Source organism: Mya arenaria, chromosome 1 (genome assembly GCF_026914265.1).
Source record: "Mya arenaria isolate MELC-2E11 chromosome 1, ASM2691426v1".
Taxonomy (NCBI): domain Eukaryota; kingdom Metazoa; phylum Mollusca; class Bivalvia; order Myida; family Myidae; genus Mya; species Mya arenaria.
Window position 1 is genome coordinate 22,496,191 of NC_069122.1, and position 26,920 is coordinate 22,523,110.

The following is a 26,920-nucleotide window of genomic DNA, read 5'->3' on the forward strand; positions in this document are numbered from 1 at the left end:
CTGACTGAACATACACAGGTGAACAGTGGACCATACACATACTGACTTAACATACACAGGTGAACAGTGGACTATACACATACTGACTTAACATACACAGGTGACCAGTGGACTATACACATACTGACTACACATACACAGGTGAACAGTGGACTATACACATACTGACTTAACATACACAGGTGACCAGTGGACTATACACATACTGACTGAACATACACAGGTGAACAGTGGACTATACACATACTGACTGAACATACAAAGGTGAACAGTGGACTATACACATACTGACTTAACATACACAGGTGAACAGTGGACTATACACATACTGACTTAACATACGCAGGAAACCAGTGGACCATACACATACTGACTTAACATACGCAGGTGAACAGTGGACTATACACATACTGACTTAACATACACAGGTGAACAGTGGACCATACACATACTGACTGAACATACACAGGTGACCAGTGGACTATACACATACTGACTACACATACACAGGTGAACAGTGGACTATACACATACTGACTTAACATACACAGGTGACCAGTGGACTATACACATACTGACTGAACATACACAGGTGAACAGTGGACCATACACATACTGACTGAACATACACAGGTGACCAGTGGACTATACACATACTGACTTAACATACACAGGTGAACAGTGGACTATACACATACTGACTTAACATACACAGGTGAACAGTGGACTATACACATACTGACTTAACATACACAGGTGACCAGTGGACTATACACATACTGACTTAACATACACAGGTGAACAGTGGACTATACACATACTGACTACACATACACAGGTGAACAGTGGACTATACACATACTGACTTAATATACACGGGTGACCAGTGGATTATACACATACTGACTGAACATACACAGGTGACCAGTGGACTATACACATACTGACTGAATATACACAGGTGACCAATGGACCATACACATACTGACTGAACCTACACAGTTGACCAGTGGACCATACACATACTGACTGAACATACACAGTTGACCAGTGGACCATACACATACTGACTGAACATACACAGGTGAACAGTGGACTATACACATACTGACTGAACATACACAGGTGACCAGTGGACTATACACATACTGGCTTAACATACGCAGGTGAACAGTGGACTATACACATTCTGACTGAACATACACAGGTGAACAGTGGACTATACACATACTGACTTAATATACACAGGTGACCAGTGGACCATACACATACTGACTTAACATACACAGGTGACCAGTGGACTATACACATACTGACTGAATATACACAGGTGACCAATGGACCATACACATACTGACTGAACCTACACAGTTGACCAGTGGACTATACACATTCTGACTGAACATACACAGTTGACCAGTGGACTATACACATACTGACTGAACATACACAGTTGACCAGTGGACTATACACATTCTGACTGAACATACACCAGTGACCAGTGGACTATACACATACTGACTGAACATACACAGGTGACCAGTGAACAATGGATAAACCCTTATTGACTTAACATACACAGGTGAACAGTGGATAAACACTTATTGACTGAACATACACAGGTGAACAGCCGATTAACACATATTGACTTAACATACACAGGTGAACAGTGGATCAACACATATTGACTGAACATACACATGTGAACAGTTGATGAACACATTCTGACTTAACATACACAGGTGAACAGCCGATAAACACATATTGACTGAACATACACAGGTGAACAGTGGATAAACACATATTGACTGAACATACAAAGGTGAACAGTTGATGAACACATATTGACTAAACATACATATTAAACAGTAAACTTTACCTTGTATGTGATAGTTGACCAGGATGTTGATGGATTGCACAAGTTTCTTCACATGGTTCCTGGCGGTCACAGAGACCTTCCTGGTTCCTGATGTCATGTAAACGTGGCTAATCCATGGACCTGTAGGGCATACACACATTAAAGAAAATGACAGCTGTAAGATTATTTGAATTACTTTTAGACCTAAGTCTTCCATGGAGGAACTGAATATTGATGTATTTTTTAGAGGCCAAAAGAAGGTGACATTGGTCAGCTTGAACACCTGACCTCTTGGGTGAGAGTCAGAATTCTATACACCACTCTCACCCTTCATACATTACAGTCTTATAATGATCTTACAATACACCAATATGCTTATAAAAATCCATAAAACAATCCCTTCAGTGCGTACCTGCTTTTACCAAGTCTGACTGGTCGCCTAGTTTCCAGTCATAGATCACATCTGTTCCAGATGTTACATTGGCACACAGTGTCATCACCTCCCCAACCTTGACTGAGGACACCTGACCTGCACAAAAGTGGAGGTCAGAAGGTGGAGTCTGAACCCAAAATGTCTTCGCTAGATGAACCATCTTTTTTCCAATACAGTTGTATGCTGTCACGCTTACGTTGTACTCTCCGACTGAAACATGTGAACCACATGTTTATATTTGTTCAGAAAGGACATCTTCCTCTAGATAAGTAAAATGATATCTTACGTCATAAAACTGAAGTATAAAATTGCAAATTAAATCTAAGAATGACAATCAATTATTTCCAAGAATTTGTCTATCCTTTTTAAAAAGAAACAAGAGAAGTCACAAAAACTTGACAAATGCCCTCAGATGGCCAGGTGGGACAGACAGACATAAGTATTTTGGCCTGTCTATACAGAAAGCCTTCAGTATCTAACATATTTTCATGGTGACCTATCCTTCCTCCCTATGAAGTTTGTAAATACAGTTGTACACTGCTATTCCGAAAACAGGTGACACATTCTGACTGAACATACACAGGTGACCAGTGAAATATACACAAACTGACCATTTGTTCTACGGATTTTGCAAAAAAAAAGTAGGAGCGAGCGAGCGAAAAAAAAACTTTTTTTTTTTAATTTAAGGCAAATCAGAGGCGAGCGAAAAGCAAAAAAAAAAATTTAAAAAAAAAATGTATATTTCTTTCCAAATTTATCAGACAACTATGATAAGTTAGCTTTTTAATTGCAAAAAAAGGTTCTCAGTTATAAAAAAGGTTTTGATTGTATCACATGTTAATCTGTCTCAATATTTAACAAATGCAATAAGATCCAGTGCTTTACTATTAATATTCATTGCATATAAAAGTGGATATTATTGTAAAGACAGCATTCCTCACAGTAACGTGCAATTATTCGAAGACCAACAAGCATTTTCAGTGAAAAGATATCCCCCGCCAACGATGGCTTGTTTGTGCTTGATGGCTTGTTTGTGCTTGAAGGTTAAAAAAAATCTCTGAAAGAATAAGATAAGCACATTGGTTTATCCCTTTCCGAGCCAAATTATAAAATATCGACCGGGACTACTTTATGATAAAAAATTTTAACGAAATAAATCAGAGGGATGATTAAATAAAACTGTCTTTTCCGAAACTGCTTACTCGGAAACATCAATCATTGCAAAATAGTACTCAATAGTTGATATAAAAATGTAGCCGTAGAAATTCACCGAAGAAGTTCATTGCAGGATGTTGGTTCATATAACATTCAAGTTTCATTAAATTCTAGCAGCTAGTTACTGAGAAACGGCTGCAAACAATGATTTTTTAATAAATCAAGGGCAATAACTCTAAGGAAAATTGACCAATCCAAAAGAAAAATAGACAGGCATCATCACAGTATGTTGGTTCTTATTTATTCCAAGTGTCATGAAATTCTACCAGCTAGTTGCATAGAAAAGGCTGCAAACATGGATCTTTTAATAAATCAAGGGCAAATAACTCATATAGAAATTACACAATCCAAAATATAAATAAACAGGCATCATCGCAGTATGTTGGTTCATATTTATTTCAAGTTTCAAGAATTTCTACCAACTAGTTACTGAGAAATGGCTGTAAATGAGAGTTTTTCAAAAAATCAAGGGCAATAACTCCAAGTACAATTGACCAATCCAAAAAAAAAATGAACAGGCATCATCCCAGTATAGTAATTCATATTTATTCTAAGTTTCATGAAATTCTGCCAGCTAGTGACTGAGAAATGGCTGTGAATGTGCATTTTTCAAAAAATCAAGGGCAATAACTCCAAGGACAATTGACCAATCAAATTTTTTTTTGGACGGGCATCATTCCAGTATAGTGGTTCATATTTATTTGAAGTTTCATGAATTTCTACCGGCTAGTTACTGAGAAAACGCAGGTGACGGACGGACGGACGGACGGAAGGACGGACGGACAACGCCATTTCAATATCCCCCTCCCTATTTCATAGGCGGGGGATAAAAAGAACAACTTGTATTCATTCTGTACTAATCTAACTTACTATCACAAAAAACATTTTAGACAAGTAAGAGTAATTTATCATTTGAGCATTTCTAAATATTGGGTCAGGTCTAAATTTGAACCTCTTGAATCACACGATATAATTGTAGTGACATAAATGACATGGCAGAATATTGAAAATGTAAATAACACAGAACATTTCTGAAAAAAAAAATACACTGTGAATTGAATTGTGGGAAAATATAATTGAAGCAGTAGCAAACAAATCTGCAAATGTGGCACTGGTCATTATATTAAGTGCAGGTGTTGGATTAAAGATGTTTCCGTTTCAAGACCTCGCCTTGACCACGAACCTATGGTTTATAGGTCCATGCCTGGAAACAGAATAACATGACAGCCTCCATAGCTTCAATGCCTGTAAGAAACAGGCCACTTTATCAATAATTGATCAAAGAAAATAAGTGCGATAATGCACCAGTCAATTGTAACCCCCCCCCCCCCCCCCCTCCAGGCCCGGGGAATAGTGGCTACAATTGAATGGTGCTTAAAAAGAAAGAATTTAGAAAATTAAAACAGTCATTATATTTATAAAAGGTTGTATTTTCTGGTTTTACTGATGTTATTATAATACTATATGTGTACATACAGACAGTTTCTAAAACATTTACAAGTCCTAATTTTTTATCTGTTGATAACACTTGAGTATATGAATACTAAGAAATGCATTTTAGAATAAAAAAAAAAACTCACGTGAACATGTTAAATGGTTGTAAGTCGTGTGTCCGGCGTGTATTTGAATAGAAGTTTTACACTCAAAATCAGATTTAGTTATTATCTACCACTAAATTTTGAGTACAAAACAATGAATTATTAAAAACACACATAGATAATTATTGCCTTCGACGCTGTGAAACTGCTATTGTTTACTGAAGACTATAATCCATTGACTATGACACTGATTTTCACTTAAAATGTGTATTTTACATTATGAAAACTATTAAAACTGATTTAGTAAACTGAAAATTAATACCGGAAATGAATAACAACGGTGCGTCCTGCAAAATATGCCTAACAAAAAAGACTGTCAACAGAAATCAGCTGTTTTGCGGTTACCCTGACCTGATTATGTCCTGACACGAGGAAAGATTGCTCGCGAAGAATGTAAAGCATAGAAATACCTTCAAAAAAAAACGACGTCGATGTTGCAAGTTTAAATTTTAAGTAAAGGAAATTCAGAAAATAGGGGAAATTGAAAAGTATACAAAAAAAAAAACGCGCGACAAAATAATCTAATATTTTTTCATTTTTCGAATTTTAGGTGTGGCAAATCCGACGAACAAATGATCAATTTGTTGTGGCCTTATCTGCATTTTGTCCAATGTCAACTTACTTGTACTTGTTTCTAGTACCCTAACACACTCAAATACTATGTGGAGTATGTTTACAATATCAGTCTCAGTGCTTAGTACTTACTGCCAGTGAAAGTGTGGCTGGTGTCAGCAAACATGGTCACATCTACATTCATATGGGAGGCCAGCAGTCCAGGGACTGTCTCCTGATGTCCATCCCCAAAGTCAAACATGAACCACACATGAGAACCAGATGACCTACAGACAGAACATTCCAAACTTTTAATAACCATATAAAGCAGCTTTCCAGCTGTTTGGGGATAGTTTATAATTTATTATTTCAGAGTTACTAAATGTTGTTTTTCTTTAGCTGCAATTGAAAAAATCAAACCTTATGCCGATTGTACAAGTTGTGCTTGTAATTAAACAGTCAGAAGTTCAATTCCAGAGATCACATTCTGGATTTCCCATGATGACACATATCCACAGAAGATAAAGAGTGTGCGTGACTGCATGGTAGGTATCAGGCTGTTTTGGTATATGACTAAACGGAATAAAAATTTAAATGTCTTATCTGTGGTTAGATACAACAACAACCGGACTTACTTTGCACTGAAGGTGACAGGTTCAGAGGTATTGCCCATCCAGGCCGAGGCATTCTGGTTGGCATAGAGTTTTACCATGTCAATGGCATCTTGCACTATAAACTTTCTGGGCAGTTTACGGGAGATGCCCGGGGCAGGATAGTGTTTTCCTGTCACATTAACCGATACCTCATACTCCCCAGATAAGCCATATGGATGCTTGGCAACAACTGTGTTATTGTCAAACCTGTGTGAAGGAAACGTGTAAGCAACAGGAATAATTATTTCCACAAAAAAGTACAATGATAGCTCATCAACAAACACATAATCTAGGTTTGTTACAAGTATTGACACCTACACAGAAACTACAAGTTTTCCTACTTATTTTATGCTTTCTTGTTGTTTATAAAGATTTATCAATAAATTTCACCATTCCAAACAGTGAATATACCAATTTGATATTTTTCACATTTTTTTAAATTTCAGCCAGCTCTCACATCCAGAACAAATGTCAGCATGCACAGGGCAGAAGTAAAATTTCACCAACATCATTTCTGAGTTGATGTTACGCTACAGTCGCGTTCAATATGATGGGCTTTTCTGTAAAACTACAATAAACTGTCATTTGTACAACTTTTTAACAAATAATAATAAAACTAGAACTCCGCAAGTCGGATGTGTCACCTGACGAATTACTTACAGTCGACATTATAGTTGTTAGATTGGCATTTTATTCATTTATAGACAATGATGGCATTTGAACTGAAGGTAACAACTTTAAGCTGGACAAAAATTAACCATGAAAATTAACAAAGGGCAAGAGCAAGAGTAACAGTTCTTATGCACTGCACTTGCTCTCAATGACATCTATCTACCTATTAAGTTTCAGGTTGATACCTCTTATAGTTTACGATATATGCCCCTGACAAAATTTAAGCTTGAAAATTAACCAAGGGCAATAACTCTAAACATATAGATGCAAGAGTTACGGTTCTTATGCACTGCATTTGCCCACAATGAGATCTATCTAGCTATGAAGTTTCAAGTTGATAACTCATATTCTTCAAGATATGCCCCGGACAAAACTTTAAGCATGACAATTAACAAAGTGCAATAATTCTGAAAATATGGAAGCAAGAGTAACAGTTCTTATGCACTGCGATTGCCCTGAATGAGATCTATCTACATATGAAATTTCAAGTTGATACCACTAATAGTTTACAAAATATACCCCGGACAAGCAAAAACGGGACGCGACCGCCACCGCAGACAGGCGACATAAAAACTGTTTATTTTTGTGTAGGATCGCAATAATAATGTGAACTTCTAAATTGAACTAGAAGTTACCTTTTTATAAAAAACGCTGGTCTGAAAAATTTGTTTGATCTAGTAAAATTATATAAATCTAAAGGATCCCTCAACATACACAGATTTTTGTTTCCAACAAGTTCTTTAATTTCAGGGTATTGACTTCATCTACCATTTGCCATTTTTTTCTGCTATGTTACCTTCTTATCAGAGTCTCTCCGAATCCATCAGAAAAGTTCCAGACAAAGTTCACATTCTCCCCGCCTTCAACATACGCTATGGCAACCACATGCCCAGGGGTCTGTATCAACGTTCGAGATTTGGAGGTCAATGTCACATTAACGATTGGGCTGAATTTAGTGGTAGCTTCAAAGCTGGAAATGCTATTTGAAACATTGGCTTTGACATCGTACAACCCAGCTGATAGATATCTGTGTTTAAGGTACACAATATGAAGGTCATCTCTAAGGCTTGTTATCATGACACTAGAACTGTGGGAAGTCAAGGACATTTTTGTGCCATCACCGAAGACAAGGTCAATCTGTGAGAAATGTCTTCCAGTGATATTCAGCTTAAAATAGGTTTCTTCCCCAACTAGACCTCCCAGCAGGCTTAGTCCAACATGGTGAATGGTGTTTTCATGTGAGGCATTAACAATTTTGACATTGAGGCTAGCAGTGTGGGTTTTATGGGTAACATCATTGAATGCAGAAACTTGAAGAACATACTCCCCAGGTTTTGGCAGCTTTATTTCAAACTGAAATACATAAAAAAATCTCCTGAGCATAAGTACTTTTATAACTTCTGTACAATCCTTTAATTCTGCATTGTAATAAACAGTGTTACAATTCCATTTCTATTAAGGATGTGCAGCTTTGTTCAGGAAGCATGGCTTAAAGTTAAAACATATGATTGAACTTTGCATGGTTTTGTTCATTAGCTTTCTTTTTCCTGACAACTTTTTTCACCATCATTTCAACATTGCTAGAAAGCTAATAAAATTAGTCTTATCATGCATTTCCATGTCTTTCAAGAAAAATCAATCATTATCAATCCTGCCCGTCAATTTCACTTTCAACTTCACGAAGATTGCACCTAAACAGTACATGGAATCCTCTGAAAAGATATAAAAACAGTCTTGATTATTCTTGGCAATAATTAAAACTTTGAATATCAGTTTCAAGCGTAATTCCAGCCCTGCCATATAAAGATTGGCCTAGAGAAAGTACCCAGTTCTCATTTGATTTCCAATACAAAGTTCAATTATAGGCTTCATTACTTCGACAAGCAGTTTATTTTCTATAGAACATGGTAATTATTACATTAAAATCAATCCTGGAAACTCAGCCATGAGAAATTTCTAATCAACCTCCTTCCGTATCTTGATTAATGTCTTTGATTTCATTAAGTTGGAGCAAAGTCAATAGTCTGGACTGTTTTAATGACTAAATTCCCTGTGCTTAGGATTATAGCCAAATATCATTAACAATCCTACCTGTTGAGAACTAATGTTTTTCATTTTCTATAAACAACTTAAGTACTGCAGATATAATAGTTTAGTCTAGTGAAACTACATTCCTCTGTAGAATCAGGCTGTTTCCTCTGTAGAACTAGGCTGTTTCCTGGGTAGAACCAGGCTGTTTCCTGGGTAGAACCAGGCTGTTTCCTCTGCAGAACCAGGCTGTTTCCTGGGTAGAACCAGGCTGTTTCCTCTGTAGAACCAGGCTGTTTCCTGGGTAAAACCAGGCTGTTTCCTGGGTGGAACCAGGCTGTTTCCTGGGTAGAACCAGGCTGTTTCCTCTGTAGAACCAGGCTGTTTCCTGGGTAGAACCAGGCTGTTTCCTCTGTAGAACCAGGCTGTTTCCTGGGTAGAACCAGGCTGTTTCCTCGGCAGAACCTGGCTATTTCCTGGGTATTATGAGAGGCCAAAGAATTGGGCTCTTTTAGTAGCTTGAACCCACCAGCAACTGGGTGAAAGGTAAACACCTGTACCACTAGACTCCTCTCCCACACTTTTAATAACACACATGGTTCTTACCAAGTCAGTGGGGGCCAGTAGCTCTGTATTTCCAAACGACCACTGGTATAAAACCCCTGTCCCAGAGTCCAGATTAGCACGCCATTGTCCATACTGGCCATATTCACTCCTACAAAATAAGATTGACCTGAAATGTGCACTCAACTGATGCTGTACTAACTGGTATTTGAACAAGAGTGCCATGGAATGCCAAAGCTCATCTGTTGTTTTGGGGGTTCAAAAATGGATGGCCTCGTCAACGAGTAATGAACTCAAGAGTGCCGTCCTTGTTATACATCAGCAAATTGGCTCTTGAAATATTTGTATCAAAAATTTGAAAATGTTTAACAGTTTTGGGTTTTGCTTATCGTTTTGTTTTCTATTGAAAAAGGGGCATAAGTCAAATATTATTAAAGTCACAGGTATTGGCCTTGCTCTATATGGACGTATTGTCTTTGATAACTATTTACTAAGAGTCATTTGAATATCTAAAACATTCTTTTTTAGTTATAGCCATGATTAAGCTTTTGATGTTCATATTTTTGTAGAAAAGGGGGCATACCTTGACAATTATCAAAGTCAGAATGATTGGGCCTTTATAAAAACTTCCAAAGCAGATGGGTTAAGATGACTGTGAGCAGTCCAACTTCAATAATTGTTTGAAAAGATTGACAATGAAAATATAATGGCATTAAAAAGTGACAAAAAGCATACCCATACATTGTTTGCAAATTATAATTCAATAAAGCTTCAAAATGTTAATTGTAATACATGAAAGCTGACTGGTTTGGGCAGTGCGTGTTATACCTTTTATGTGTGGCTTCAGTAAATTATATATAATTATTCTTATAGCAACAGAAAGGAGGAAAATGAGGACATGTTATCAGGCACAATTCTGGAAAAGCCCATTACCAACTAGATAGGAGCAATGCATATCCAATTAGTGTGGCCAGCCACTATCTGAGACAACCCATGAATTCATACCTCACACTTCAACTGAGATAATATTCCCAATTACGCTTTATCTAGATCCCATCACTTCCCTCTTTATTGTTTTATTTGCTTATTTCAACTCTTTTCTGGGAGTTTTATATGTTGGTTGGCTATAAATGTCATTAGTGTTGCTGACATTTAACAGACTGTTTAGCACTCATCAGGGAAACATCGAGTTCAGATGGAAAATGGCTATCTGGTAAAATGTGTTTAACCTGAAATGCAGTAACACACACACTCCTAGACATGTTCTTGCCCAGAAATGTAAGTGTACAATGATCTAATTAAATTCGAACAGGTACCTGAATAGGCCTATAAATGAACAAATACCAGTAAACTGATACATTAGCAATAGTAAACAAGTGTACCATGTTTCTTGTACATTTAATGATTTTTTTTACACATGCAGTAACTGGATTTGTTTCTTCCAAAAATAGACAAGCTTATAACTTATATGTGTGCCAGATTTACCATGTGTAAATAACAGTCTCTGTTCCTGATAGCGCAATGTCTGCTATTGGTGTTTGCACACTGAGATGAGATGTAACTTCCTTCAGGCTGACTCCCTGCCCATCCAGCACTGTGACACTGACATGCTGGATACCAGCAGTGGTGAACTGATGCTGCCACCTGCAATGTAAACAAGTACAAGTTTGTTTGTTGTTAATACCTACTGGGCCCTTTGTGGTAATGAAATGGTTGTAGCTAACACTATAGATTAATGGCATGTTCTAAAACCTGGCCTGTTTATTCCAAGATTTTATACATAAGGACGGTAAAATCTCTGAAAATACTGGAACACAATGATTTTATTAAGATAAAACATCTAGTTTAATTGAAGGCATAAATAATTAATTTTCTTATACAAAATCAGGTTTTCAGTTGAACTATGCATGTATTTTTTAACAGCTTGATGTTAAACTATATGAACTGTAATGTAAGATTGAATCTCTACATCTTAAATAAAGACAAAACATAAAAAAAAATCATCACAAAAAAAATATATATGAATGTAAAAAATAAAATATATGTATGTTAAACTTGAGTTTGAACACATTGATTTAAAGATTCGATGGTAAACCCCACTTCTGTGCACTTTAAAACTATATCTCATTAGTGTTAACAATGTTCCCATGCATTCAATTAAACTACTTTTTTTATCTAAGTAAAACTCAATACATTAAACATTCAGTTTTATTTCCAAATAAAGGTCTATCATTGTGTTCCAGTATATTCCCTGCTTGTAATCTGAAATTGTATAAAATCTGGCCTGGCCTGGCCCGGGATGGCCTGACACAAAATGCTGAGTAAGCAGGCCAGGCCAGGCCAGACCAGGTTTTAAAACATGCCTATATTGATAGATTAAACTAGAGTCACCAAAGGATGTGATAAGGTGATGTAATGATACCATATTTCACAGGCAGCAATTTGAAGGCATGCTAAAAGTCAATTGGGATAACTATGCAAATACATGGGTGAAAAAACAGAACTTGAAAAATACTGAAAAATTTGCTGGGAGCCAGTGGGCCAATAGTGCCCCAGGTGGTTCCACGAAGCTCCTGGAATTAAGCTTTCTATAAAGAATTTCAAAGCCCCTCCTGACATTACTACCACAATATCTAACACAAAGCCTCTTGGATATTTTGTGCTCTGGCAGGTTAGAAAAATCACAAAACATATCACGCAAATTGAGAGACTTTTGCTCACATTTCTGTCAAAAACTAAAAAAGATTATGTTCAATAGATGTTGCATGAACATAATAGCATACTTTGTCACAGTAAAATAGGCTCCACTTTAAACTCTTTGAATCTTCTGTACTTCTGACAGCGCCTCTGCCATCTACATTTGTTTTTCTCAGTCTGTTCAAGCTCTTTAGTATTACTCCCTTCAGGTAGAAACTTCATTGTTTTTGGACTAGGGCACTTGTGGCCTAGTTCATAGCGATACAAACAGTCTGTATGAAAGTTCGCCGGACCTCGGCTCCCGCCGATAATAAATGGCGAGGTCTGATGATCACAGCTATATTGTAGGCCCGCGTGTCCGGCAATAATTTTTGGGGCAAAATTATTTAATAAATATGTGTCAAACGTGTAACTTGTTAATTTTATTAACTAACCTATGTTTACTTGATCAAACCAACTTAATCAGGGCATTTATCGACCCGAGCTCCTCGGGTTTTGACGAATAGAAATCGTAAATGACCCGAAAATGATGCATAATAAATTTGTAACATTATTGTAAATTTCTATTATTATCATTTGAAAGGAGCCGCAAGGCATGCTCTAAATGCCTTTTTAATCAATTTAAGTCAAGAGCAATTAACACCCGAAGTGACAACTTATTATCGATCTGGAATCTATACGGTTTCTATGTCAATTAGCAGCACTCAAACTCAATGACGTGATAACTCCGCCCATTATGCAAAATAACGGATACCTTTGGCTTTTTCGCTTAGTACGATGGTTTAAAAAACAACAATGCTTAAATATATTTTGTTTAAGTTTTTTATACCATGTCTATATCAATTAAAAAATATATTGGTATTAGATATTAATGTGAAACAGATAAAAACAAGAGATGTTTGTGAAACATTATGCCCCCTGAGCGCCAAGTTGCCAGAAATATTTGGACAATTGAATGAAATATGCATGGACTGAAATGACAGCTGATTTGTCATTGGATGCATATGAGGCAGGTCATCTACTGGTCATACCTAATCTTCATGTCAAGTTTGATGACCATAGGTCCGGGAATTGTTGAGTTATCACTCGGACAAGCTTTGGTCTTCCAACAGACCGACCGACATGTGCAAAGCAATTATATAACCCCTCTGCTTCGAAGGGGGGCATAATTAAACTAGATGTTCACTGAAAACTGATACTTCAACTCATGCATTTAGTGACATATAAATTTCTACTGTCTACTATATAAGAAAATAAAATATGGACAATCAGAAAACCTTTTTTCAGCTTACAGTCACACTGACCTTGACCTTTGACCCACTGACCTCAAAATCAATAGGGTTCATCTGCTGGTCATGACCAATAAGCCTACCTAGTATGAGGTCCCTGGGTCAAAGCGTTCTCAAGTTATTGATCGGAAACCGTTTTTCATGTTAAGGTCACACTGACCTTGACCTTTGACCCACTGACCTCAAAATCAATAGGGTTCATCTGCTGGTCATGACCAATACACCTACCAAGTATGAGGTTCCTGGGTCAAAGCGTTCTCAAGTTATTGATCGGAAACCGTTTTTCATGTAAAGGTCACACTGACCTTGACCTTTGACCCACTGACCTCAAAATCAATAGGGTTCATCTGCTGGTGATGACCAATACACATACCAAGTATGAGGTTCCTGGGTCAAAGCGTTCTCAAGTTATTGATCGGAAACCGTTTTTCATGTAAAGGTCACACTGACCTTGACCTTTGACCCACTGACCTCAAAATCAATAGGGTTCATCTGCTGGTCATGACCAATACACCTACCAAGTATGAGGTTCCTGGGTCAAAGCGTTCTCAAGTTATTGATCGGAAACCGTTTTTCATGTAAAGGTCACACTGACCTTGACCTTTGACCCACTGACCTCAAAATCAATAGGGTTCATCTGCTGGTGATGACCAATACACATACCAAGTATGAGGTTCCTGGGTCAAAGCGTTCTCAAGTTATTGATCGGAAACCGTTTTTCATGTAAAGGTCACACTGACCTTGACCTTTGACCCACTGACCTCAAAATCAATAGGGTTCATCTGCTGGTCATGACCAATACACATACCAAGTATGAGGTCCCTCGGTCAAAGCGTTCTCAAGTTATTGATCGGAAACCATTTGGTATTCCTACCGACCGACCGACAGACCGACCGACCGACCGACCGACCGACCGACCGACATGTGCAAAACAATATACCCCACTTTTTTCAAAAGGGGGCATAATAAACATTTTTCGTAGCACATGGTCTAAAAAGCGCGGTAGCAGGTGCGCGCTTACCTTCTGTCAATTTTAATGAAAGGGAAAGGAGAACTGCGTAAAACGTTGCCAGTGTAGAGTAAAGTTATATAATATTTTAGTTTAATTGTTATGCCATTTATGAAAAAATAAAAACAATGTTGCAATATTGACAATAGGAACGTTGAATGTTTTTGTTTACTTCCGGACAAAATAAAAACATGAAAGTGAAACTGAAAGTAGAAATGAGAGATGTCGGTGCAACTAAACAATCCCTGTTGCATATAGGATTCTGACAAGGATGCATAGGGTTACATAAAGAATAGTACATGCATAATTCCTGTTTCACTGAACATGCAGTAAATAAATAATACGTTCATACAAGTCAAAACATAAATGTCCAAGTTTTGACCCTGGGACTTTTTAACCACCTAAGAGCAGGAAATAAGACAACAAGGTATAGTCCAGTGCTCAGGCTACATGTAGACCTAAATAGCAGGGTGTGGTAACCTGCTGGTCTTTTCCAGCCTTCTGCTGCCTTTTTACCAGTGCCCTTTTGTTTGACAGAGCAGTATTTCAGAAATTAGTGTATAAAAAATATACCTAATTTTGACACTAATTAAAGTAAAGATAACAGCTAAGGTGTCCATAGCATGAAAGTAGTTAGGCCACTACTTTTATATAAATTGGTTTACAAAACCGGCGGGTGTAATTTTCCGAAAAGTACAAAAAAAAATAAAAAAACGAGTTTCACTTTTATTTTCAAAATTATTTTCCCCGACCGTATTGGTTTTGGTGCGAAACGAAAGAAAAACGAATAGGTAAGAGTACGAATGCAGTAGATCTTGACTGGTTTGTTGTTCCGTAGCCGTATTCGCCAATTTATAGTGATAGCATATGAGCAAGTCAACTGTTATGGCAGCGCTGTTGGCAATGGGGGAATTGACGATAGCAGTCATTCTTTGTATGAAATAATTAATTAAAATATGAAGGAGTTGTTAAAATAACAATAGCAATAAACATTGGCAAATTTAACAGCCGACACAAACAATAACTGTCACATGATTGTTGTTTTTTCCCGCTAATTTAGGTCATGAAAATATTGTTGTTTATAGATAAAAAATAAAAGTGTCAGCGGCTGCCATCGAATAAGTAGACCCAAATATCTGTAAATTATGTGTGAGAAAAACATTTTATAATATTTTATGGTTATATATCAAATAACAGTGCACTAAGTGTGAGTGGTGAAATCGAAAGTAAAATTTCTAAGTTGACACCGGTGACCTAGTTTCACAAGTACGGTCGGTGGTGTTTATGAATTTTAAATCACATAATGGTTTTGAAATACTTGTCATTGGGTCAATGTAAAGCTTGTGTTTGTTCTAGATTACATGTTTATTCATGTTTGGGTTAAAAAACAAACAAAGAGTTGAACACATGTGTCAATGACATTAACTCATGCCGGGAGTTGTGTGCAAAACATTTAGATAAAACAACACGGAAAACTATTTTGAATAAGTCCATTTCAATTTGTAATGAACTTGATATTTCACTATAAATGAGATTTGTTGTTGTCACCAAGGAAAACTCTTTAAAATGAAAAAAATAAACAAGCATTAAGTATAGATGCCCTGTGAACGCATATATACACAAAATGGCGGAGTTGGGAGAAGATGAAAATATCTGATACATAATTATGGATTTCTCTGTCAGTTTGCTATCATTGGTACATAAAGTTAAGCCACATGCTAGATTTATTATTTTGCTATGTGATTTTTATGTACTGATGTGGTAATTTGCTGCAAGATTTGAATTTGAAATGGATTTGGTGAACAGCCCATGGTAAGTATCCCGGTTCGAAAATATCCAGCCTTAGCATGGATCGGGTTACACACAACTAGGACCCCACGTGGTAAAAGTTATTAAAACTCAAATCTAGGTCTAGTTTGGTTTTTAGTTTTTCAGGAATTGTTTTCACAATATTAAAGCTCAATAAAATGTTACTTCCTTATTTACAAAATTGGTAATTATTTCACTTTATTGACATTTTCCAATATTTAAATAACTGAAACAATATTTTAAATGTAATGTATTGTTTTAATACAGTGCAATTTTTGTGTATTTTAATGCGTAAAATTCGCCTTTTCTTTTTTTTTTCTATTTAATATTGGTCAGTTTTTAAGTGTTCTGCATTCACTTTTGCTTAAGCATACCCGTAAAGCTAAATAAAAGTCTTGCTGAGTGATATTCAATGTATCTTTGATAAAAAGTGTAGTTTATACATGTAAACATGTTTTATAGGCAATTTCATTGATGTTTTATATGCACAGTATGTAACTGTCTGTTTAATTAGAACTTTGAAACATTGAGTGTATTAAAACATTCATTAATAGCAGTTTAAAAATTTCAAGTAAATGATATAAATGCTCAATGTGTTTATGTTGTTCTCTGATTTTCACCCTTTAAGAGTATGTTTTGGGATTTTTTTCCTTTTTTTTTTTTTTTTTCCACCACCCGGTGGACATTTTTTCCAAAAATTCTTGTAAACCAAAAAATAAAAAAGGGCCTTACTACACATACACAATAAGAATTTATCATTGGCCCTCGCAATAATGCTTTATGAAGGGTCATTCAATGTACATTATTATTTGTTTATCAAAAAAATGTTGAAATCTTATGTTTAGGCCTATAGTGATCATACTTGATTGCCATGTTATTGCAATATGTTTTTCATTGCAATATTTATGTAAAACATTATTATGTTGACTTAAGTTTGTAGATAAGAACTAATGGTATAGGTGATGTGAGAATGATCTCATAAGTCTTTAAAACCCCTTTTTGTATTGTGAGTTTTATGCTCCAGTCTTGTTCAGTTTAGCTTTTGAAGATTTCCAAAGTAACTGCAAACAAGTCCAGCATTTGGAACTCCTCGGCCAATTTTTTTAAAAAACAACCTCGGATGTATGCTGGTACATCAGTTGAAGTAGTTCGTATTTGTTTGAATTATATCGTTAATTAAATTTAGTGTTTTAGAGTTGTATTTATTGATCTCAGTTTAAATTGATTACCAGTGAAGTGTATTATTGCAAACATAATTAAGATTCCCGAGAGTTAAGACATAAAGTTTAACTGCTAAATAAAATTACTACGCGATCTACTTGCAGCGGACTTAAACGTACCTCTTTTTGAGTATGTAAACCGTCCAAATACATCCGAGGTTGTTTTTAAAAAAAATGGCCGAGGAGTTCCGAATGACAAGTCCAGCTGTCTAGAAAGATTATGTCAAACCCTAACCAGATAAAAAATTTGTGTTTTCAAACTAGAGATTGCTTTTTTGAAAAAGCGCATGTCTCCCCCATTGTGTGGTCGTAGGTGAGAAATAATCAATGATGGACATGAAATTTGTACTTTTGGACTGGAGACGAACAAACATAGGGGTCATCTACTGGTCATGACCAACCTGCATACAAAGTATGAAGTTCCTGGGTCCAAGTATGAAGTTCCTGGGTCCAAGCTTTCATAAGTTATTGAGCCAAAAGAAGTGTGACGTACGTACTGGTGACAAAGAAATTGACCTTGACCTACTGACCTCAAAATCAATAGTGGTCATCTTATAATCAAGACCAACTAGCAAACCAAGTATGAAGTTCCTGGGCCGAAGTTGTGTTTAGTAAATCAGCGGAAACTGTTATTTTACCTCAAGGTCACCTTCACCTTTGACCTACTGACCTGAAAATCAATACGGGTCATCTACTAGTCATGATCAACTGGCATACCAGGTATTAAGTTCCTGGGTGGAAGCATTCTTTAGTTATTGAGCGGAAACCATTTTTTACCTCACAGTATTGTGACCTTCATCTTTGACCTTCTGATCCCAAAATCAATAGGGGCCATCAACTAGTCATGACTAACTGGCATACCAAGTATGAAGTTCCTGGGTGTAAACGTTCTTGAGTTATTGAGCAGAAACCGGTTCTTCACCTCAAGGTCAGTGACCTTGACCTTTGACCAACTGATCGCAAAATCAACTAGACATCATGACCAACCTCACTTCAAAGTTTGGTGAACCTAGATCAAAGCATTCTCCTGATATTGCACGGAAATATTTTTTTACATTAGAGGTCACAGCGACGTTGACCTTTGACCTTGTGACCCCCCAAAATATAGGAGTTTTCTAAACCTCATGGTCAACCTCCCTACCAAGTTTGGTGAACCTAGGCCAAACCATTCTCAAGATATTGAGCGGAAATGTTTTTTACATTGGGGGTCGCCGCGACCTTGACCTTTGACCTAGTGACCCCAAAAACAATAGGGATCTTCTACACCTCATGACCAACCTCCCTACCAAGTTTGGTGAACCTAGGTCAAACCGTTCTCAAGATTTTGAGCAGAAATGTTTTTTATATTGGGGGTCGCCGCGACCTTGACCTTTGACCTAGTGACCCCAAAAACAATAGGGATCCTCTACACCTCACGACCAACCTCCCTACCAAGTTTGGTGAACCTAGGTCAAACCGTTCTCAAGATTTTGAGCAGAAATGTTTTTTATATTGGGGGTCGCCGCGACCTTGACCTTTGACCTAGTGACCCCAAAAACAATAGGGATCTTCTACACCTCATGACCAACCTCCCTACCAAGTTTGGTGAACCTAGGTCAAACCGTTCTCAAGATTTTGAGCAGAAATGTTTTTATATTGGGGGTCGCCGCGACCTTGACCTTTGACCTAGTGACCCCAAAAACAATAGGGATCCTCTACACCTCACGACCAACCTCCCTACCAAGTTTGGTGAACCTAGGTCAAACCGTTCTCAAGATTTTGAGCAGAAATGTTTTTTATATTGGGGGTCGCCGCGACCTTGACCTTTGACCTAGTGACCCCAAAAACAATAGGGATCCTCTACACCTCACGACCAACCTCCCTACCAAGTTTGGTGATCCTAGGTCATGCGGTTTTCCAGTTATCGATCGGAAACGAAGTGTGACGTACGGACTGACGGACTACCGGACTGACGGACAGGGCAAAAACAATATGTCTCCCCCAGAGAGGGGGAGACATAATTACCAACTTGGCAATGGTTTTATCATAACATAGGATATTAATGCTATTGTTTTTAAAGAACATGCTAGTGTGTTTGTATGTGGAATGAAATATAATAAGTGGCACTAAATTGAACATAATTCATAGTTCTCATTGATATAACATGTTACACATTGATCTTAGATTGATTACGCTTGGATGGAGTCAAGGCAAGAAAATTGCATGTTAATACAAAATTGGTACTTTCCAATGCAAGGAATGTTTGTTTATTCAAGTAAATAAAGCAATCCCCACACCAGTGACCAATGAACTGCAGTATTGCTTAACCAGCTCAATTAACATTATGAGTTGGAGTTCAAATTGCTGCAATTAAAGGCACATCTAGATATCAGAAATATTCAAACTCTGATTAAGCAACCTTATTATAGTTATATGAACAATTTTTGCAAAATGAAAGCTTTTTTTAGATTTACAAGGACTGGTAAAAGCATTTGCCAAATGTACTGCAACACCTGATACATGTTGCCTACGAATCCAACAAATTCTAGGCACTCCAAATGTTACAGTACTATTCAATTCGGAGTGCCTGAAAAGAAAGCTACTTGATTCTACATTCAACATCTTTCTGCATGACACATTGGACCACGATAAACATGAACCTACATCCTTTTGTTACTATTGAGATAGGGAGCTATCAGGACAGTTACAGAGGACAATACAAGAATAGCCAACCATTGCATTTAATGAGCCATCTAATGCATACAAATTAAGACAGAGAAAATAATTCTTTATTTTCCCAAACTACTTCCTTAGCATTTTGTATGTAGTCTGACATACATGTAGTTGTCTTTTAGAAAAATTGTTCAAAGTTACAATGGCCCTGTGGTTTAAAGATGCTCTGTCCAAGGGGTAACATGTTTTGTATATAATAGGGTTATAAGTACTGCGTTTTGGTCCAAGAGGTTGTATTATACTCAAGTAGATTTTTGCAGATTCGGATTTCACAAGGCGCAAGCCGAGCAAAATCAAAATCTACAACAAGAGGGCCCTGATGAAAAGTGAATCCATTTGTGAAAACATTTTAATTCAAGGAAGGCAATAGTGAACCAGATAGGTTGCTCGAAAGCAAGCTGTTGCTACGAAAAAAGTTAAAGGTTGCTTAGAAATATGATGAACCACAAATGACGAAGAATACCTACCACAAAAGCTAAAAATGTGGTTACTATAGAAGTTGATTAACTTGGTTGTTAAGGGAACTAGGCAATAAGCTATTCTCATGGAAATCACTGGTTGGTAAGACTAAAGGTTAGTTTAAACATTATATATTTTACAACAATTGTGAAGAAAGCTATGATAGCTTATACTTAGTCACTCTCGTTGGCACGATGTTGCGCAAGAGTGTGGTGTTGTGTTGTGGGGGAAACCGAAGTACCCGGAGAAAACCCACTAAAGGTTGTAACTATTAAGGAAGTTTTGCTGGTAAGTGGAGATGGTAGCTAAGGAAGCAAGTTGCTGCCTAGGAAGTCATGGGTTGCATAGAAAAGAGACTGTAGCAAACCAAATTTGCAATTGCTAAGCAGGTTGATTGTTGCCAAGGAAAGTAATGGTTGCTAGGGAAGTAAGGTCATATAAAAAAAAGTTTGTAGAGAACACATAGACAAAGCAACTTACTGAATATCTCAGCTCTGTGCATTGCAGTTTTAGAAAAAACGAGTTGTAAATATGTACCTTATACGAGTCTATGTAAAACATGTGACCACCAGTGCAGTGCCAACAATTTGAACATACTTTGTAGAGGACCACAAAACAATGCTACAAGCATAGTATAAAAGGAAATTTTGTTTGAAGCAATTGTTAACAGCAAGCTGCTGACAGACAACCCGAACCTACCACAATAGCTAACCTTTGAGCACAAAGTGCTCAAGTGAGCTTAAAATGTAATTAGGCAAAAGACAGATAGACAGAGTGATAAATAAATGGCACCCCAAAATAAAATTATACAAATAAAACTAAAACATAGCTTCATTCTGTTAACACACTATCCTATAATGCATATGCAGCCAGCAAGATCAAGTTTACATTTTTTTTTAACTAAGCATTAACTTACGCAGTTTGTTCCTTGTCGAAGTGATCCAGCGTGCCATCACCGTATCTGACAAGCAACTTGGACCAACCAGCCCTGTCCACCTGCAAACATAATATACCACTGGTCAGTACTTCATTACACGGACCAACCAGCCCTGTCCACCTGCAAAAAAATATACCACTGGTCAGTACTACATTATATGGACCAACCAGCCCTGTCCACCTGCAAACATAATATACCACTGGTCAGTACTACATTACATGGACCAACCAGCCCTGTCCACCTGCAAACAAAATATACCACTGGTCAGTACTTCATTACACGGACCAACCAGCCCTGTCCACCTGCAAACAAAATATACCACTGCTCAGTACTACATTACATGGACCAACCAGCTCTGTCCATGTGCAAACAAAATATACCACTGCTCAGTACTACATTACACGGACCAACCAGCCCTGTCCACCTGCAAACAAAACATACCACTGGTCGGTACCAGGTTACATAAACCAACCAGTCCTGTCCATGTGCAAACAAAACATACCACTGGTTGGTACTACGTTACATAGACCAACCAGCCCTGTCCATGTGCAAACAAAACATACCACTGGTCGGTACTACGTTACATAGACCAACCAGTCCTGTCCACCTGCAAACAAAATATATCACTGGTCAGTCCTACATTACACAGACCAACCAGCCATGTCCACCTGCAATCTTAATATACCACTGGTCAGTACTACGTACACGGACCAACCAGCCCTGTCCACCTCCAAACAAAATATACCACTGTTCAGTCCTACATTACACGGACCAACCAGCCCTGTCCACCTGCAATCTTAATATACCACTGGTCAGTACTACGTACAGGGACCAACCAGCCCTGTCCAATTGCAAACAAAATATATCACTGGTCATTCCTACATTACACAGACCAACCAGCCCTGTCCACCTGCAATCTTAATATACCACTGGTCAGTACTACATTACATGGACCAACCAGCCCTGTCCATCTGCAATCATATTATACCACTGGTCATTACTTTATTAAATGGACCAACCAGCCCTGTCCACCTGCAAGCACCACTGGTACGTACTGCATTACACAGACCAACCAGCCCTCTCCACCTGCAATTATAATATACCACTGGTCTTTATTACATTACATTATCCTCATACATGTAGAACAAATGCCACTATGTCTACTCTGCCCATCTGTTGGTAGAGAATGACTTTTTATGGTCAATTATCTAAATGCACAGACTATCTCTGAAAAAGAGATTAATGCCGATTTGCTTATATTTTTTAACTTGGATACAGACAACTACATGTTAGAGAGTGGGACAGCATCATCACACACAAATCACTCCCTGCAATAATTACCTGAAAACCAGGCGAAAATAGGACGATGACAAGTTTTGACAGCCAAATGCATATTGCACATTATGCACAGTTTAATCAGACATGCTATGAATTCAGGAGTGAGGAGCACCCTCCCCTTGCTCATTGTTTTAAGTATGCAAGCAGTAGGGCTTGAATTTAATTGCTTCCTGGTGATTTCCCTATAAAATACTCCTCTCATCTCATTCTATATAAACATTCCTTTGATCTCATTCAGTGAGTGGGTAATGAGAAGATTCATGTTTCTTCATTGCATAATTATAGATGAAAAACTCTTCTCACATAATAATGTACTTTCCATAACAACTGCTTAACGCTGTTTCCACTCTAAAATAATTTGAAACAATGTTTGGAATTTATTGTTCAGTGTCCAGCATGGCTATAAATTTTAAAAAACTTCTTTTTTTGCTACCAAGCCCTTAAGACCATTTTTTTTACACAAATGATTTTATTCTTCATAACAGCGCTGACCTGAGTACCTGGAGAAACTTGCGAAGCAAGCTATTTGTTTGCAAAGCTAAGACAAAGGGCGGCTGCTGAGGAAGTAAGTGTTGCTGAGAAGGTCCATGATTGCTCAGTCATGGTCGTTGTAGTCTATGCTAACTAAGAAAACATGTGGTTGTTAAGAACTTTGATGTTGTTTTGCTTCGGAAGTTTTTTCATATAGCCATAAGTAAAAACTTGTCAAACATTTTACTCCCTGAGTGCCGCTTTGTCAGAAAAATGTGGAACATTGAATAAAGGGTTTATTTTTCATAAGAATGATGCCCATAATCTTGACCTTTGATGTACTGCCTTCAACAATACACCACCGGCTCTGAAAATAATTGGAATCAACTTGTCTAGAGCAACATACATGTACCACTCCGTCCTTAACTTATTGGGCCAACAAAGTTTTCATCTAACTGTCGACCTTGACATAGGTGCCACTTGTCAAGGGCACCGTACCAAAGAAGTTCCATGGTCCCAAGACAAATGGGAAATGTTTTCATTAGAATGTTGACTGTTGCCTTGACCTTTGACCTACTTTCCTAAAAAAACAATAGGGATCATGGAAGGGCAACCTTAAACTGCAGTTGAATGGTTCTTAGCTGAACTGTTCTCAAGTTAATAAGCAGGCAAGAAAGACATGGTCTAAGGGCAAACCAACAGTCAGACTATCCAACAACATGACCTGCAGACATTTGCAGACCAGCATACACTCCTTTTTTCAAAATGAGGCATAAAAATGAAATCACAATATCCTATAGTTATGTTTCGCCACAACAACCTCACAGCAATATCAAAACTGTCTTGGGTTAGTTTCAACACCGGATATTGTTCGTTCACTCATCACAAGTGCTTCCATTTATCATAAAGCAAAGATTGTACTTGTATTTATCCCAACTACCGACATGGAACTTGCATTTATCACAACTAAGGTCATGGAACTTGCATTTATCACATTAAAGGACATTGAACTTGCATTTATCACAACTACAGGCATTGAACTTGCATTTATCACAACTAAGGACATGGAACTTGCATTTATCACAACTAAGGACATTGTACTTGCATTTATCACAACTATGGGCATTGAACTTGCATTTATCACAACTTCAGACATTGTACTTGCATTTATCACAACTACGGGCATTGAACTTGCATTAATCACAACTACGGGCATTGAACTTGCATTTATCACAACTACGGGCATTGCACTTGCATTTATCACAACTAAGGACATGGAACATGCATTTATCACAACTACAGGCATTGAACTTGCATTTATCACAACTAAGGACATGGAACTTGCTTTTATCACAACTAAGGACATTGAACTTGCATTTATCACAACTACAGGCATTGAACTTGCATTTATCACAACTAAGGACATGGAACTTGCGTTTATCACAACTACGGGCATTGAACTTGCATTTATCACAACTTCAGACATTGTACTTGCATTTATCACAACTACGGGCATTGAACTTGCATTTATCACAACTACGGGCATTGAACTTGCATTTATCACAACTTCAGACATTGTACTTGCATTTATCACAACTACGGGCATTGAACTTGCATTTATCACAACTACGTGCATTGCACTTGCATTTATCACAACTAAGGACATGGAACTTGCATTTATCACAACTAAGGGCATTGAACTTGCATTTATCACAACTAAGGACATTGTACTTGCATTTATCACAACTATGGGCATTGTACTTGCAATCATCACAACTACAGACATTGTACTTGCATTTATCCCAACTAATGACATGGAACTTGCATTTATCACAACTACGGGCATTGAACTTGCATTTATCACAACTATGGGCATTGTACTGGCATTTATCACAACTAAGGACATTGTACTTGCATTTATCACAACTACGGGCATTGAACTTGCATTTATCACATCTACGGGCATTGAACTTGCATTTATCACAACTACGGGCATTGAACTTGCATTTATCACAACTACGGGCATTGAACTTGCATTTATCACAACTACCGGCATTGAACTTGCATTTATCACAACTACGGGCATTGAACTTGCATTTATCACAACTACAGGCATTGAACTTGCATTTATCACAACTACAGACATTATACTGGCATTTATCACAATTAAGGACATTGAACTTGCATTTATCACAACTACTGGCATTGTACTGGCATTTATCACAACTACAGACATTGTACTGGCATTTATCACAATTAAGGACATTGAACTTGCATTTATCACAACTACGGGCATTGTACTTGCATTTATCGCAACTATGGGCATATATCATTACTAAGGGCATTGTACGTTCATTAATCACAACTAAGGACATTGTACATGCATTTATCACAAATATTGGCATTTATCATTACTAAGGACATTGTACTTGCATCTATCACAACTACAGGCATTTATCAAACCTAAGAAACTGTACAATCAAAGGACAATGGTGACTAAAAATGCAAAATTTTAATGAAATTTTCCTGGCACAGGGAAATGAAGTGAGCCATGAAAATCAGTCTAAAAACAGGAAAATAAGTAAGCAATAAACATCAGTCTAAAAACAGGAGAAAAAGTGAGCCATGAACACCAATCTAAACCCAGGAGAATAAATGAGCCATGAACATATGTCTAAACACAGGAGAATAAGTGAGCCATGAACATCAATCTAAACCCAGGAGAATAAATGAGCCATGAACATCTGTCTAAACACAGGAGAATAAGTGAGCCATGAACATCAGTCTAAAAACAGGAGAATAAGTGAGACATAAACATCATTTTAAACCCAGGAGACACATGAGATATGAACATCTGTCTAAACATCAGAGAATAAGTGAGCCATGAACATCAGTCTAAACCCAGGACAGTGGGTGAGCCATGAACATCAGTCTAAACCCAGGACAGTTGGTGAGCCATAAACATCAGTCTAAACCCTGGACAGTGGGTGAGCCATGAACATCAGTCTTAACACAGGATAGTTGGTGAGCCATGAACATCAGTCTAAATACAGAACAGTTGGTGAGCCATGAACATCAGTCTAAACCCAGGACAGTTGGAAGCCATTACCATCATTCTAAAAACAGGACAGTCAGTCTTAACCCAGTATAATTGGGCAGCCATGAACATAAGTCTAAACTCAGGACAGTTGGTGAGTTGTTTATGATAAAAAATGGCCGAGGTGTTCCAAATGAGGTGGATTAGTGAGCCATGAACAACAGTATATGTCCAGGAGGATTGAGGAGCCATGATTGAAAGTCTAAACCCAGGATAGTTGGTAAGCCATGAACATCAATCTACACACAGGATAGTTGGTGAGATGTGAATGACAGTATAAGCCCAGGACAGTTGGTGAGCCATGGACAT

The 26,920-nt window shown here is 37.5% G+C and overlaps 1 protein-coding gene across 4 annotated transcripts in view; it reads right to left on the minus strand.

Moving 5' to 3' along the window:
* LOC128232845 (uncharacterized) overlaps positions 1–26,920 on the minus strand; it is a 383,378-nt gene that overhangs the window by 255,616 nt on the left and 100,842 nt on the right. For all 4 annotated transcript variants that reach the window (XM_052946615.1, XM_052946639.1, XM_052946631.1 and 1 more), the window contains 8 exons: positions 21,685–21,764; positions 11,059–11,217; positions 9,616–9,724; positions 7,778–8,334; positions 6,292–6,516; positions 5,810–5,943; positions 2,271–2,501; positions 1,880–1,999 (listed from right to left, as the gene is read on the minus strand). In XM_052946615.1, the coding sequence (XP_052802575.1) occupies positions 1,880–1,999; positions 2,271–2,501; positions 5,810–5,943; positions 6,292–6,516; positions 7,778–8,334; positions 9,616–9,724; positions 11,059–11,217; positions 21,685–21,764 (1,615 nt within the window). The remainder of the gene's footprint in view (positions 1–1,879; positions 2,000–2,270; positions 2,502–5,809; positions 5,944–6,291; positions 6,517–7,777; positions 8,335–9,615; positions 9,725–11,058; positions 11,218–21,684; positions 21,765–26,920) is intronic.